The sequence below is a fragment of the Palaemon carinicauda genome, chromosome 24 (genome assembly GCF_036898095.1).
Source record: "Palaemon carinicauda isolate YSFRI2023 chromosome 24, ASM3689809v2, whole genome shotgun sequence".
Lineage (NCBI taxonomy): Eukaryota > Metazoa > Arthropoda > Malacostraca > Decapoda > Palaemonidae > Palaemon > Palaemon carinicauda.
In genome coordinates, this window is record NC_090748.1 from 98,487,161 (window position 1) to 98,504,847 (window position 17,687).

Sequence of the window (17,687 nt, forward strand, 5' to 3'; positions counted from 1 at the left end):
GAAGAGGAATGAGAAACTTACATTGTTTGTAAGTGGTTGATATTAGGTCTTGTCTGAAATATTTGAATGCCCTGACCTGTCCCAAAGAAATTGTTAGTAGAAACAAGCGCATTCTCTGCATAGTGGACTGGCATAAACTAATCCAGAGAAGACAGAATATGATTTGGAAAGTATTTGGAACCTCAAAAACTCCATGTTCATGAAGGAAGTTCTGATATATTTCTTTTTCTATTAGAATTCTTTATTTTCTTACATTTCCAGCTCCTGTTGGTATTATCATTCACTAAAATAAAACTCCTGTAATTTTTACCATTTGTAATTTATCTAATTTTATGTAGAGTAGTTACTCCCAAATCCCCTTCGAGAAGTTATCTGCATATCCATATCTTGCCTGGGTTACCCAAGATTCCAGAATAATGAGGTCTTACTGTACAGTACACATATGGTACCAAAAGTATTTTTTATACATTATCCTTAATGATGCTCCATGATAATATGCATTTCTGTTATAAGCAAATATATGTTAGAAAAAAACTAGAATATTATAGCATAAGTGCATGAAGTATGTGTAGTTATTTATTAAACTACATTTTCAAAAATTTTCTAACATCTATTCAAACAACTACCCGGCATGAATACTTCATTATGTAAGTTTTAGAGTACCAGATTTAGCACAGTCTTTTCATATTTGCTTTGGAATGATATTTTGATATTCGTTATGACAGTAAAAATATCTTGCATGTCAGAAAATGAGCAGAGTTTGAATGATAATGCACAGTTTGCAAAAATTTTGGCATTGGTTAGTGCATTAGCTTTGTGGAAGCTTACACTTTCGTGAACATTTATGGTCAGTTTCTTACTGAACTAACTTTATTTTGTCTTAGTCACTTTTGATATGCTATTGGAATTTGTAATTATAAAAGTAGTTCTTTATTTGAAGGAATTATGTATAAGTTTGGGGTTTATAAAGATATGGAAATTTATGAGACAAATTTTCTTCCTTTAATTCAACACAGTGCATGATAAGCTGGAAAACCAAGTATGTATGTATGTGATATATATATATATATATATATATTAAAAAAAAAAAAAAAAAAAAAAAAAAAAAAAAAAGGTAAATTTTGTTACCATAAACCCATTAATTTTGCTTAGCCTTTTGTGCATCTGGGCAAATTTCTAGTCCCTCCATACTTAGGAGAATTAGACTTTTAGCTGCTGATACTATTCAGGTGGGACTTAGGCGAGTCTCTTTCAGTTTTCTGATAGTGGCAAAGACTATTTCTCCTTTGTGTGATTTTCCAGCTATTGAATTGTGATTCTTTTTCTTGGGTTATTATTGTTTTAGAATAGTTGAGCTAGACCACTGGTGGTTTAATTAAAGACTGTTTTGTTTACTAGTTTCCACGTCAATGTTTATTAAGGATTTAGGAGAATGACTATTTGATCTTGGCCCCATTAAAACAATGTTGTTTTGAAGTTAATTCAAACCATTTGAAAGATAAGAATGTTATACATTAGAAATTCTCTTAGCATTATGTCAGGTCTATATACTTACCTATGGTGAGCGCCTTCTCTCATTTCCATAAATATCGCTCCCCACACACACGCACTGCATACAGTACACAGCATATATAGAAAAGAAATAGTAAGAAAATACTTTAAAGAGATATTTAGCAAACATTTCTTTTTTACGGATGTCTTGTAGTTGATAAGAAAATGGGTAATCTATTCCTTAGAAAATCAGAGAGAAAGGGTGGAGTTATATGAGATGGTAAAATAAAGTTTTCCCTAGAATTTTTCAAGAGTAAATAGGTATCCAGGTCAGGAAAAGTATTGCCTATAGGACAAGACATATATTTTAAATAAAATACAGACGTTCTCCTACCCAAAAATGCAATAATCTGAATTTCCAAAATTCTAAGTCAGATTATCAGTTGCACTAATTGGAGTCTTGTTATTTTAAGTACTGCACTTAGTTTTAAGGCTATGGTAAAGCTCAGTTTAAAGTGTTAGTCTTTTTTTGTTTGGCGAAATGTCTGAATCTTGCAAACAATTGGGGCCCTGTCGTCTTGATATGGTGATAGATACTGTGTTTGGTGTAAACTGTGGGTGCCAGGTGTATTTATGGGTGTAAAATATCATTATGCAAAGTGAGGAGGTGAGAGTAGATGTCCATTGGCAAGCTGTTGTGGAAAATGAGGTCAGAGGGACCAGGTGATAAAGGTATGAACGAGTAAGACCTGGTGTTGATTAAACATTGATGTGCAACGTTAACCAGCAAGTTGAAATGGGCAAGGAAATAGGTAGTATAACTTTGGCAGTGATGAAATTCCACCGGCACTGGGTAGCCCCAAATGATAGTTTCAGTGCCTCATACCTGTGGGTGGAGATGGTAGATCTGTTAGCGGCCACGTGGTCGACATCATCAGTCTTGGCAGAAGAGAACAGCAGGCACCAGTATTTACACTAAAGCACACATTAGATCCTGAATCATGCAAAACGAAGAGATTAATTAATGGGGAGGCTACCACTATAGGTAATGCCCTACTTGAACCTTTTTTATCATTGAGATCTGATAGTAGGCTATATTTTTTAGCAGCAGCCCTGAATCTGGAGTGGTAGTAGATTAACTGGGGGTGAGGGTCATCACCCAGGGGCTATAGATGGTTTTTGTTGGGGTGTGGGAGTGGGGCCTCATTGGGTGGTGGGCGGTTTCATCTCTGCCCAGGCATGTTGCAAGGTGGACGTTGATGTCCTATAGCTTTCACCTCCGTTTCAGTCAGCTTTGTATGGCTGTCCCATTCGTCTGGAGCAGAGTTGTTGATGGAGTTCTTGATAGTAGTGAAGTGGCAGTCCATAAGGGCATCGTTATAGTCATCATTCCGTCAGGCGTAGTACCAAAAGGGCATGAAGCAGGTTTATTTCACGAGGAGAACTGTATGTAACAGGCTGAAGCAAGCAATACTGATCATTTCTGTGAGGGCTATCATTGCCTTTTTATTCCACATCCCAACACTTGTTGAGAAAGCTGAAAAATATTGGCTACACAGGTGGGTGACAACAGTGTGTACTCCTTCAGGGGGTATGATTTGGAGGCATCATACTTTATAGGGGCGTCCCTTTGCTCACAAAGGCAATTGAAGATTTCTGGGAAGGTGTAGTCGAGGATCGCAGGGAGAGCATAGTCTGGTTTGCTGTTTGAGTGGGTCATGCCTTGATACGGAACTAAACCTCGTTGTTTAAAACCAAGCAAACACAACTATGCTGGTGAAAAGGCAAGAATTTCACTGGGGTAGCATGGACAGATGAGTCTGGGTCGCTGGTGGACATCGTCGGAGGACGAAGCGGTGAGCTGGGAGGCAGAATGGGTGTTTGAAGAACTCAATAGGTTATGAATGTTATCTGAGTGAAGAAGGCATCCTTACAAGACAAGCTCCCAAAAAACTTCCTTTATTTAGTGACAACACAGTTATTTATAGGCCTCAAGGGGTCACATAAGGGGGACAATTGTAAATGTACAGTACATTCATTGGCATTTACAATATAGTAATGGTTAAGAAAATAGGGTTGAAATTAGCATGTTACATTCAACAACTTTTGTAGTTTAAATTGGTTGGAGTTTGATGGCCATTACTATGTGCGCTGTGTAAAAGAGAACATAGAGAGGACATTTTTCTTTATTTCTATGTGTGCTGCTTTCTGCACGGCCATAACAATACCATATAATAAGCTAAACTGGATTGCTGTATATCATAAAAAATGTAGAAGTTAAAGTAAATTTCTGAGAAAGCACAGTGGGTAGAAATCAGAAAATATTGGAAATACTAGATAAATTATGCAAGGATAATACTGTTTAGTAACTGTCTTTTAAAAACAAGGTTGGACACATTTTTCACATACTTGTATATGTTTAATGACTGATCAGCCCTAGCCTTTTTATTATTACTTGGCCCCTTTAGTATTTGACAGGTGTTATTCCAGATTTATTAATAGTGTACTACTGTATTTATTTTTTCTCCATGTCCTAGGATAATGGATTTTCCTCCTCTAGAACTGTTTGAAAAATGGTATTAACATATTTGAAATTTAAAAATTTACTGGAAAATCTGATTTTTATTGTAATTTTGTATATGTATCACATCACTAATAATTTTAGAGTTTACCTTTCACGTCAGTGTTTTCCTAACTTCATACCCACTTTTCTGCATCAAGTTTATATCAAACTATTATTAGTAATATTTATACCAATATAGAGCACTTAATTGCATGAGCTAGATTACTGCAGTGGGTTCTTGTACTAACTTGATTGCTTGCGTGAGATAAAGATTGTGGATAAATTGAATACCGGTATTTTTATATAGAATAAATAATCAAGCTTTAATGCTGCATTCATCATGGAAAAATCATTTTAAAATCTACCACAAACTCCTGCTTTGTTGGTGTGACTGGTATCATGTGTGAGAGAAATAAACAACTGCTCATGTCAGCACAAGATGGGTATAATATTTATAATATTCTACACACACACACACACACACACACACACACTCTCTCTCTCTCTCTCTCTCTCTCTCTCTCTCTCTCTCTCTCTCTCTCTCTCTCTCTCTCTCTCTCTCTCTCTCTCTCTCTTTTCCATGCAATTTTTCTAGGAATTACATAACATCCCTAATGTTTTTGTCTTAGCACCTCTATTTACCACTCATTTAATTTTTTTATAAAGTACCCCTTACTCCATCTCTTTACTACAAAATTTTCCCAGCTATTTCAGTACTCGAGATTAGTCTACTTACAAAACTATTGAAATTTTAATCTTCTGCATCTTGATTTGTTTATGATTTTGACACGTTATCAATCATCATGAGTAGATTTTAGCCTCAGAAGTTACTAAACTAACATTATATCTAATAAGATTTAAAGAATTTTGATAAGAATTTTGAATACTTTAGCGATCATGAGTGCTATATAGCAAGGTAGTCATGTACCTTACCCAATGATAAATAGATATTTTAATCATTATATATGTAATTTACTTACACACACACACACATATATATATATATATATATATATATATATATATACTGTATATATATATATATATATATATATATATATATATATATATATATATATATATATATATATATATATATATATATATATATATATATATATATATATATATATTGGTAATAGCATTGACTACTATAACTTTGGATCGCACGTGCACAATATATGCTTGACATTCTTCTAGGTTACATGTCACTTATGCAAACATATTAAAAATGCATTTTCTGTAACTTTTTTTCATTATATGATCTCAACACATTCCAACTGAATAAGCAATTTTTTGGCACAGGTTTTCCAAAAAATCAATTTTATTTTGTAAGTTCCCATGTCTCTGACATATAGAGTAGCATAGAACAAACGTGGAATTCTGATCTATTTACAGATACAGTCTTCTTCTTCTTCTTATTTGTCTGCATCTTTTCCCACTTCTATGTTGGGTCGATGTTTCTGGCCAGCGTTCTCCATCTACCTCTGTCCTACACTTCATCACCGGTTAATCCAGTTGATCGAAGGTCATCCTTAATACTGTCTATCCACCTTCTATTTACAGATACAGTATGGTACTTATCCCTTTTACCCCCAGGCTCTTTGGAAATTTCCAACCCTTAACCCCCAAGGGGTTATTTTTTTCCCAGCACATTTTGCAGTATATTTTTTTTTAATTGCTCTAACAGCCTTAATTTTTGTCATAGAGAGGTCAGGTTGGTCTCATTCTCTTGGAAAATGCCTGAATTTTTTCAAAAAATTATCAAAAATATGAAAAAATAAATTTTTTATAGCATTTTTTTGCAAGGACGTACCGGTACGTCCATGGGGGTAAAGGGATGGGTTTTGTGAAACGTACCAGTACGTCCTTTGGGGGTAAAAGGGTTAATTATCAGTACTATTGTATCATCTTTTCACTGCTACTTTTTTTCCTTGCTGTACTCTTAGTACCTTGTTTCACATTCTGGGATATTTCCAAGTTGATAGTTTTCCTAAGGTGTCTGTCAATATACCATACACCACATCATGGTACTACTTCCATGTCAAATATTAAAAGCACCTCACTTTTTTATATTGAGAAATTATGATCATCATATGTTAATCTGTGAGATATTCGATGCTGAACAGCGAGTTCATCCGTGGCCCTCTTCTGTGACTTTCACATGGCCATTAACCTTACTTTACTTTTCATTTATTTATTTTCAATATTAAACTTACCCGATAATCATGTAGCTGTCAACTCCGTTGCCCGACAGAATTCTATGGAGGGATACGCCAGCTATCACAATACTAGAAGGGGGTGTATTTACCAGCGCCACCTGTGGCCAGGTACTCAAGTACTTCTTGTTGACACCTCCTCAATTATTCCTCTGTCGTGCTTCCGGCAAGACGTTCTGGGATACGCTTATGTTCTTGGAGTATTTTCACGACTTTGGTGAAGTATTTCTCTTTGATTTCGGCTGTCGCTTTACTGGAAAACTTCTATATTAGCTTAGTTAGCTTTTGGAATTAATTTGATTAATTTTGGTGACGAGAGAGTATGAACTCTCGTTCACCTTTCAATGGCCGACCCTTCCCTTAGACGGAAGTGTTGGTGTCTAAGAGAGTATAGACTCTCTTTCTTAATTTTGCTTAACAAAAGTTATAGATTTATTTTATATCTCTCCGCCTCTTATAGGCCTCTTCGATTAACTTCCTTTTATTATAAACTCATTAAAATTAATTTTTATATTTGTTTATATTCGACCTTCCTAATAGTAGGCGGTCTTTTACCGAAGTTAATAAACTTTGAGCCCGTCATTTCGGTTTTACCTGTTAACATATTATGCTATTTCCGCCACAGAGTTTGAAAGATTTTCTTTGACAGTCTCGTACTGTTTTCAAAGTTGAACTAACGTTTTGTTTTGTCTCTGCAGTTGTTGACGTTCAGAACGTTCTCCTTGCACTCTATCGTTACGATAGAGAAAGAATGTTCACGGTTTCACGTTGCAGTAAGAGTAACCGTGTCTAGCGTTTTGTTCATTCTTTCTTAACTTAATGGTTTTGATCCTAATAAAGGAACTTTTCAGTTTTTTTCCTTTAACAATAATATGTTTTAACGATATATGTGATTGGGCTCTTCTCTCAGGTTCTAAGTCAAGAGAGAGAGAGAGAGAGAGAGAGATAGAGACGGAGGGAGAAAGAGGATAAACGTTTCATTCAAGCCTGCCAGGCGTACGAGTAACGTCGTTATCGTTTTTTGCTCTTCTCCCTAGTCTCTTTAGGGGAAGAAACTAAACGTTTCTAGAGTGATCTAGTGTTTAGTCTCTTTCCAACCACTGAATTATCTTTCATTAGATTTTTCTGTTACATTGTAATTCTGTTTTCGCAATTACTAACTTTGAGAAAGGATAGAATTGCGTATTTCAGGTACAAACCACTTAAAGTTCAGTGAAATAAGTGCAAACAGAAATCAAAGTGATAAGTGATTAGTGCGTGAGGGTACTTTTGTGCGCGCCAGTTGTCCTCCCAGTCCGGGACCTCTTGCAAGCTCCCAAGCCCAGGGGAGAAGCAATGTCGAAGGGCATAAGGGTTCAGCAGGCCTTGATCGGCGCACAGAAGTATTCTCGGTGGTTGTGGGCGTGTCTTACCGAGACCGTCACTCCCACCCGCAGACGATTGAGCCCTTATTTTGCTCGTCTGCAGAAGAGATTAGGGGAGAAAATAAAGGCAGAGTAACGCTGGTCTCAGGTCTCAAGACTTCTTAAACGTTAAGTCCAGACCTATGCCAGACGTACGAAGTTAAAGTTCACAACCCGAATGCAGTCATTGGGTTAGCTCTGACTCTCCTCAGTCATCAGTTGATTACACTCCGCCTAAGAGGAGTAAGGTTCTGCCACAACAGATCTCTGCTGTTAAGGCTTTACCTCAGCAGAACTTAGTGTGTGCCGACCCCAAGTTAACTCTACTACAGTCCATGCAAGCACAGCTTTCGGACTTGATGAGTGAGTGTCGGGCTGAGAGTGTTGCTCCTCCGCCGCCGCCTACACTCCCTCCTCCTACACTCGCTCCGCCTGATCACAGTACCATCTGCCAGGCGTACGATGTTGTGGACTCTACTACAGTCCATGCAAGCACAGCTTTCGGACTTGATGAGTGAGTGTCGGGCTGAGAGTGTTGCTCCTCCGCCTCCGCCTACACTCCCTCCTCCTACACTCGCTCCGCCTGATCTCAGTACCATCTGCCAGGCGTACGATGTTGTGGACTCTACTACAGTCCATACAAGCACAGCTTTCGGACTTGATGCGTGAGTGTCGGGCTGAGAGTGTTGCACCTCCTGCACTCCCTCCACCTGTTCTCGCTGCACCTGTGCTCGCCCAGCCTGCACCTGCTCCGCCTGTGCTCGCCCAGCCTGCACCTGCTCCGCCTGGTCGCAGCACCATCTGCCAGGCGTACGATGTTGAACCACTTTCGGAGTTTGCTGTTCACAGTGTTGTTCAGCCTCAGCCTTCTTTAAGGCAACCCTTGCTTTGGGATCAGGAGAGTTACACTCTTCCTCCTCCTCCCCTTGCTGCTCCACCAGTGGTGCAACTCTCGGTTGGGGTACAACAACCTCTCCCCTCCGTGAGTCTGTCTGCTCAACCAGCGCTGCACCGAGTTCAACCCTCCATGCACTTGCGCCTCAGGAGCCTCAGCTTGCTAGAACTTTACCTTGTTCTGCGCAGCCTCAACCTTCTCATGCTCCACTCATCTCTCAGGAACAGGAACGGACTACTCCGCCTCCGTCCTCCGCTCAGCTGGTGCAATCCTTGGGTGCAACTCTTGCTAGGAGTCAACCTCCTTCACCCTTGCACCTGCCTTCTGCTCCGTCTGTTGTTCAGCCTATGCAGTCTGAACCTCAGGTTTTCCCTCAAGTTGAGGAAACCTCTGTTGTTGTTCCAGCTCGTTCTGACTCTGCTGTTCAGCATACCATGGTTTAAACCCCATGCAAGCATGCATAAAGCACTCTAGCACTGGTCATGGAATTTCTGAGAAATGTTAAACGCCATGCACACGCTCTGCTTTCCTTTCAGCAGGCTCTGCTTACAGCAGGCTCTGCTTACTACATGCTCAGCATTCAGCATGCTCTGCATTCAGCATGCTCTGCATACAACATGCTCTGCATACAGCATGCTCTGCATTCAGCATGCTCTGCATACAACATGCTCTACATACAGCATGCTCTGCATACAGCATACTCTGCATACATCATGCTCTGCATACCTTACCGCATGCTTCTCAACACATCTTGGGTTGTTGCCAACTCACTAGACTGTCAAGCAGTTTCATAACGTTGCCTTCTAGTCTGCTGCTTTGCACCAGTGAACCCTCACTCAGAGAACTTAGCTTTTCTAGGATAAGGTCCCTGTAGATGAGAAAGTTCTTTTCTCCCTCCTTCTGATATTCCCTTGAGGACTCTGTCATTTGGAGGGAGCCTTTAGCTGCATAACCTCTTATGGACTTTTATTTAAGCATAACATGCTTACAGGGAAGGTAATGGTTACACTTCAGCCGCTAATCCCGTCTGTTACCACACCTGCTCCCATAGACCTTGAGCTGTGTTGCATGACATGCAGTCCAAGCTTAGTCCTTGTTAGAGGATTTTTTGTTTACGGAGTCAATGTGTCACGGGGAAGACGTTCAACAACCAACAGAAGGGACTTGTTGTGACGCAGTGGGCAACCTCAGCAACCCGTTAAGGAGTTGTCTGTACGACCCAGACAGTCTAGACAGATGCGGGTTGTCACTGTACTTCCTCGCTTGCCCATGATTGACAGTTTACAGACTGTGCAGCAGTATCATGATCTTGTGTCCGGCTCCGTCAGACGACTGGCTTTTAAGAGCTCCCTCAAGTCGTCGCTGTCTGGAGATTTTCAAATGGACTATGGATCTGACCAAGGAACTGGGCCTCCTGGTCAATTTTGAGGAGTCTCAGCTCGTTCCATCCCAGACCATTGTCTCCTTGGGTATGGATCTTCAGAGTCGAGCTTTTCGGACTTGTCCGTCGGCCCCAAGGATCTTCCAAGCCCTAGAATGCATCCAGAGCATGCTGAGAAGGAACCGATGCTTAGTCAGGCAGTGGATGAGTCTAACAGGGACACTTTCATCGCTGGCCCTGTTCATCGAGTTAGGGAGACTCCACCTCCGCCCCCTTCAGTATCATCTAGCTGCTCACTGGATAAAGGACATGACGCTAGAGACGGGCTCAGTTCCTGTTTCCGAAGAGATGAGGTCTACTCTAACGTGGTGGAAGAACAGCATTCTTCTCAAGGAAGGTCTACCATTGGCTGTTCAGACCTCCGACCACCGTCTCTTCTCGGACGCATCGGACACGGGCTGGGGTGCGACACTGGACGGACAGGAATGCTCGGGAACATGGAATCAGGAGCAAAGGACACTTCACGTCTATTGCAAGGAGTTGTTGGCAGTTCATTTGGCCTTGATAAACTTCAAGTCCCTCCAGCTTAACAAGGTGGTGGAGGTGAACTCCGACTACACCACAGCCTTGGCTTACATCTCCAAGCAGGGAGGGACTCATTCGAGGAAGTTGTTCGAGATCGCAAGGGACCTCTTCATTTGGTCAAAAGATCGAAAGCTCACGCTGGTAACGAGGCTCATTCAGGGCGATATGAATGTCATGGCAGATCGCCTCAGCCGGAAGGGTCAGGTCTTCCCCACAGAGTGGACCCTTCACAAGAATGTTTGCAGCAGACTTTGGGCCCTGTGGGGTCAGCCAACCATAGATCTATTCGCTACCTCGATGACCAAGAGGCTCCTCTTGTATTGTTCTCCGATTCCAGACCCAGCAGCAGTTCGCGTGGATGCCTTTCTGCTGGATTGGTCCCATCTCAACCTGTATGCATTCCCGCCGTTCAAGATTGTCAACAGGGTACTTCAGAAGTTTGCCTCTCACAAAGGGACACGGCTGACGTTGGTTGCTCCCCTCTGGCCCGCGAGAGAATGGTTCACTGAGGTACTGCAATGGCTGGTCGACGTTCCCAGGACTCTTCCTCCTAGAGTGGACCTTCTGCGTCAACCTCACGTAAAGAAGGTACACCCAACCTCCACGCTCTTCGTCTGACTGCCTTCAGACTATCGAAAGACTCTCAAGAGCTAGAGGCTTTTCGAAGGAGGCAGCCAGAGCGATTGCCAGAGCAAGGACGACATCCACTCTCAGAGTCTATCAGTCTTTATGGGAGGTCTTCCGAAGCTGGTGCAAGGCCAATGCAGTTTTCCTCAACCAGTACCAATGTAACCCAGATTGCTGACTTCCTGTTACATCTAAGGAACGTAAGCTCCCTATCAGCTCCTACGATCAAGGGTTACAGAAGTTTGTTGGCAGCGGTTTTCCGCCACAGAGGCTTGGATCTTTCCTCCAACAAAGATCTACAGGACCTCCTTAGGTCTTTTGAGACCTCAAAGGAACGTCGGTTGTCCACTCCAGGCTGGAATCTAGACGTGGTCCTAAGGTTCCTAATGTCATCAGGATTTGAACCGCTCCAATCAGCCTCTTTTAAGGACCTCACATTAAAAAACTCTTTTCCTCGTGTGCTTAGCAACAGGTAAAAGAGTAAGTGAGATCCACGCCTTCAGCAGGAACATAGGTTTCACATCTGAAACGGCTACATGTTCCTTGCAGCTCGGTTTTTTGGCTAAAAACGAGCTTCCTTCCCGTCCTTGGCCTAAGTCGTTCGAGATCCCAAGCCTGTCCAACATGGTGGGGAACGAACTGGAGAGAGTACTTTGCCCAGTTAGAGCTCTTAAGTACTATCTAAAGGTCAAAACCATTACGAGGACAATCAGAAGCCTTATGGTGTGCTATCAAGAAGCCTTCTCTACCAATGTCTAAGAACTCAGTTTCTTACTACATCAGGCTTCTGATTAGAGAAGCAAATTCTCATCTGAAGGAAGAAGACCTTGCTTTGCTGAAGGTAAGGACACATGAAGTGAGAGCTGTGGCTACTTCAGTGGCCTTCAAACAGAACCGTTCTCTGCAGAGTGTTATGGATGCAACCTATTGGAGAAACAAGTCAGTGTTCGCATCATTCTATCTCAAAGATGTCCAGTCTCTTTACGAGTACTGCTACACCCTGGGTCTATTCGTAGCAACGAATGCAGTAGTAGGCGAGGGCTCAGCCACTACATTCCCATAATCCCATAACTTTTTAACCTTTCTCTTGAATACTTTTTATGGGTTGTACGGTCGGCTAAGAAGCCTTCCACATCCTTGTTGATTTGGCGGGTGGTCAATTCTTTCTTGAGAAGCGCCAAGGTTAAAGGTTGTGATGAGGTCCTTTAGTATGGGTTGCAGCCCTGTATACTTTAGCACCTTTGAGTTGATTCAGCCTCCCAAGAGGAACGCTGCGCTCAGTAAGGAAGACGATCTTATTAAAGGCAGAGTAACGGTTCAAGTCGACTTCCTTACCAGGTACTTATTATTTCATTGTTATTGTGGATAACTGATTATATGAAATATGGGATACTTAGCTATCCTTTAATCTTGTACACTGGTTTTCACCCACCCCCCTGGGTGTGAATCAGCTACATGATTATCGGGTAAGTTTAATATTGAAAAATGTTATTTTTATTAATAAAATAAATTTTTGAATATACTTACCCGATAATCATGATTTAATCGACCCTCCCTTCCTCCCCATAGAGAACCAGTGGACCGAGGAATAATTGAGGAGGTGTCAACAAGAAGTACTTGAGTACCTGGCCACAGGTGGCGCTGGTAAATACACCCCCTTCTAGTATTGTGATAGCTGGCGTATCCCTCCATAGAATTCTGTCGGGCAACGGAGTTGACAGCTACATGATTATCGGGTAAGTATATTCAAAAATTTATTTTATTAATAAAAATAACATTTTTCCAGTCATTATAGACTTTATCAGGCCTATATCACTTTTTAATCCTCTCCTCTCCATTCCAACCTTTCTTCGACATTTCCTTGGCTCATCCTTTATGATACTCCTTCGCAGTACTGTATTCTCCTGTACTGAAATAAGCAACAAAGGAGAATGCACTTATTTTTGATGGATATCAGTATATATAGACACATGCATATATATATATATATATATATATATATATATATATATATATATATATGTGTGTATTTATATATAAATTCTTTTGTATTAGCTTTATTTTTAAGAAAGGTAACTTCTCAAGCTTGTTGCATCCTTTTAATACTATTCACATTTGTAGTGTCTATCCTGTTACTATGTTAAATGCTTTCTCAAAGCCCACAAATTTGCAAACTCACAGTGTATTGATTAATCTTGTGTATAGAATGTGTAATTATAAGTTTTAAGAGGGATTTAAGACGTGTTTGTTTAGTATGTACTATGGTCATTGAAAAAGTTCTGTGGCCTATCTTTAGAAAGCCTCACAAGAGAAAGCTCAAGGGGTTAACTACTGGACTGCAATTGTCCAGTGGTTACTTTCCACTTCGTAAGGGTAGAAGAGACTCTTTAGCTATGGTAAGCAACTCTTCTAGGAGAAGGACACTCCAAAATCAAACCATTGTTCTCTGCTCTTGGATAGTACTATAGGCTCTACTCAAGACTAGAGAACAATGGTGTGACTTTGGAGTGTCCTTCTTCTAGAAGAGCTGCTTACCATAGCTAAAGAGAATCTAATACCCTTACCTAGAGGAAAGTAATTACTGAGCAATTACAGTACAGTAGCTAATACCTTGAGCAAAGAATTGTTTGGTAATCTCAGCATTGTCAGGTGTATGAGGGCAGGAGAATGTGAAAAGTATAGGCCAGACTATTTGGTGTATGTGTTGGCAAAGGAAAAATGAGCCGTAATCAGAGAGAGGGATCTAGTGTAGTACAGTACTGTCTGGGCAGTCAAAGGACCCAATAACTCTGTAGTGGTAGTATCTCAATGGGTGGCAGGTGCCCTGGCCAACCTACTACATTAAAATAGATCTTTCACATATAAACTGTCAAGAGAGACTTATGTCAGACTGTACAACTTGAAAATATTTACTGCAAGTTTGAACCTTTGAAGTATAAGTCAAATGATACCACTTACGTTGAGTGCTGCAAGTAAACAAATCAAAGCCATAGTTGACTGCTTCAATGGGAAATTTCTGTCTCTCTTGTAAAGATTGATCTTGCAAAGTAGACTCATTGATATTTTTGTAACTAGGTAACTCCATTCACTTGTATGATAAATGTTTGATCACTTTAGTGTGTGATACTTGATGATTGAATGTTCTAGATAATGTGACACTTAAGTATAACATGTCATTTTCTCTTTGCTTACTATTGGGTTGGCAATTTCTATCTCTCATTGGTTCTTTATATTGATTTCTATAAAGCAAGTAGCTTTTCTCTAGTTTCTTTAAGAAGCTTGAGCAATGTAAAAGATTTATAAATGCAGTTTTATGGACATATATTGTGAAAATAGTGTGTTTAATAAGTATGTATGACTTGAGTTGATATGACATTTATATATTTTGAAACCTCGTTATTTTTAATTCAAATGATTAACTTTTGCCTCAGTGGCTGTTTATTGTAACAACAGTTTAAAGAAATTTAACCATTAAACATAAACCACTAACTTTCCGACGGGTGAGATCTTGTCTTAAGTTTTGGGGGTAGGAAATCCTTGGTGTTTTCATTGCTTGCTATGAATCTTTGATTCAGGTTGAAAATAATAAATTATGTTTTACCAGAAGTTAATCTACTTATTTCCCATAAAAGTTCATGGGATCAACTGGAAGCAAGCCAGGAAGTAATTATTCGATATTGCTGTAACTGTCTTGCAGACTACTTGTTGATCCCCAAGATATTAGGCTAAATAGTGTAAGCTGGGGTTTTGATATTGGGTTTTTTGTTAGATAAACATTAAAAATCCAAAGCTCTGTAAGCGATGTTATTCATGGGGCTTTAACCTGTCTGTGACTGACATTTTATCACAATGCCACCTCCCTTTTTTTTGGTGGAGATTTTTCTTACACCCAGTGAATGTTATTCAAGTGTTCCCATGAAATTATGTATATGCCATAGTTGCATGAATCCTTGTAGCAGAGTTTTTGCAGGTGTACCAAAGAGTTAGCTTCTGGACTTTGAGGAGAAGAACTTTTTTAATGACCTTCATATGTTGTGAGAAAATAAAATTTTCCTCTTTTCCAAAATTACGAGTTTTAAGACCCAATGAGTATGGAAATTAGGCCACCAGTTTTATGTCCGTAGTTAATCAGTGCTGGTAGCCATTACCTTTTCATCGACTATTAACAATTATAGTAATGAGTTATCATGCCATTAAATTAAATTCTCGCACATTCTTTACTTCACTTACATTAAAAATTTAATTTATGAATTAAGTTGATCACCAATCTAATCTTAAATATTGCTTCTTTTTTCTGATTTTCTTATTTGTTCAATTTCAGGCAAATAATGACACTTCAACAGACGAGGATACCCAGTCTAGTAACAAGAAGACAGCACCAGTTGGAACGTTCACCCGCGGCGCAACCTTTACGCGCTCCCTCTCTCGTCCCGGTTCTGGTTGCCCACGTCCCCAGACCCCCACCAGTGCTCAAGGTACATCAATTTCTCGCCCACGCACACCAGCCTCATCAGAACATCCCCAGTCAGCCAAAAGAGCAGCTCCTCTCCAACGCACACCAAGCCACACCGTAAGTCATTCAAGTTTTCCACTCTGATGATATTGCTTGCTTGCACTTAAAAGTGAAAACTTTTCTTTATCGACATACTGACTGTTCTAACCAATAACCTATTCAACTTGACTTCTATTAGTTTTAAGGATCTCTAACAATTCTATGTAAATAAATTACGAGAAAGAAATGAAAAAGCCAATACAATATTGCTAAGAATATTTAAAGGAAGTTACAAACAAAGATAAGTATTTCTTGAGCACACACACATGTGCGCACACTAATGTGTGTGTGATAATTTTTATTTTAGAGATAAAGTAATAGGAAAATTTGATTTTTCAAGTTACTGTACTTTATGCAAAATTTATCAAGTGATACAAAAAAATCACGTAAAATGTATGTACATAATAACATGAAAACAGATTTAGAATATATGAGGCCATATAAATTAATATATATCATATAAAAGCTTAATAGTATGAAAAGATTTGTAAAATATTGTATAATAGGAAAAGATGTGTAAAACAGTGTAGATGACGTTCGACTGTCTACCTTCTCATACAGTCGTTCCAGCAATGTTGATCTGCATATACAGTAATCTATCTATCTACCATGGCACTTCTCCCAATTTTGGGTGGTAGCCGACATCCAAAAGAAACCAAAGGGAATATTTTTCTTTTTGTTCCCCCTTGCCTGACGAGGAACTCTGCCGAGTTTGGCTGGTATGCTAGGGTGCCAAAGCCCACCCTTCCTTGTCTTCCACTACAAATGCTTCATGTGCTGATTCCCCTAGTGCCGCTATCTCAGCTGTTACCAAGGCGACCTGAGGTAGCTGCAGGGCCTATCAGAACTGCTTCATAATTGCTATCCATTCATTTCTATTCCTAGCATGCTCTTTTGCCTCTCTCACATCTATCCTCCTGTCACCAAAGGCTTTCTTCACTCCATCTATCCACCCAACCAAAATTTTGGCCTTTCTTTTCCCCGTTTCCCATTAACTCTAGCTTTTATCACCTTCAGCAGATGAATATTTTCCATCCTCTCTACATGGCCAAACCACCTCAACTGCCAATTCATTCCTCACAACCGTTCTCACTCTTCCTTCTTCATTCCTAACCCGATCCAATCGAGATACACCAGCCATACTCCTCAGACACTTCATCTCGAACACATTCAATTTCTATCTGTTTGTCACTTTCATTCTTCACAACTCCAATCCATACATCACAGTTGGTACAATCACTTTCTCATACAGAACTCTCTTTACATTCATTCCTAACTGTCTTATTCTTTACCCCTCCCCTCACTGACCCTGACACTTCACATCTTTGATTCATTTATCCCCTGACGTACATCGGCTTCCATTCCACCATTTGCTGAAACAATAGATCCCAAGTACTTGAAATTATCTACTTTTTCAAGTACAGTCAAACCTCTAGCTCCGAAAGAATCAACTTACAAAATTTTCACTTAACGAAAGGAGATGCGAAGAATTTTACGACTCGGATCACGAAAAATGTTTCGGACAACGAAATGCGTTACGGAGTGAGAGCCCGACCATATCCAAAACAGGTTTTAAAATTCGTGCTCCACCAGCCAGTAAACTCACTACCATCCTCCTGCGATCCCATTGGTTGTCTTCCTACTCGGATGTTAGTTACCACCATGAGATCCTGCTCTCCTATTGGTCGGCATCTACTGTACTGCATCCCATCGTGCATCTACTCATCGGCGTTCCTATGTCTTCTCGTTCCGGCAACGGTATCGTACGCATTGACTTAGTGTTTGTGATTTTGCTTTTGTAACAATTTTACAGTAAGTACTGTTATCGTGTGTGATACTTACGATACATCATTAGCGATGGGTACCAAGAAAGTCGCTGATGTCAAGGGATAGAAGAGGATGATGTTTTCCATGGAGATGAAGATGGAAATAATCAAGAAATACGAGGCTGGCATGCCATTGTGTGCTCTG

General features: G+C 40.1%; 1 protein-coding gene across 2 annotated transcripts in view; it reads left to right on the forward strand.

Moving 5' to 3' along the window:
- The window catches only part of LOC137618235 (serine-rich adhesin for platelets), a 101,806-nt gene that overhangs the window by 68,615 nt on the left and 15,504 nt on the right, over positions 1-17,687 (forward strand). For both annotated transcript variants that reach the window (XM_068348383.1, XM_068348384.1), the window contains exon 14: positions 15,486-15,734. In XM_068348383.1, the coding sequence (XP_068204484.1) occupies positions 15,486-15,734 (249 nt within the window). The remainder of the gene's footprint in view (positions 1-15,485; positions 15,735-17,687) is intronic.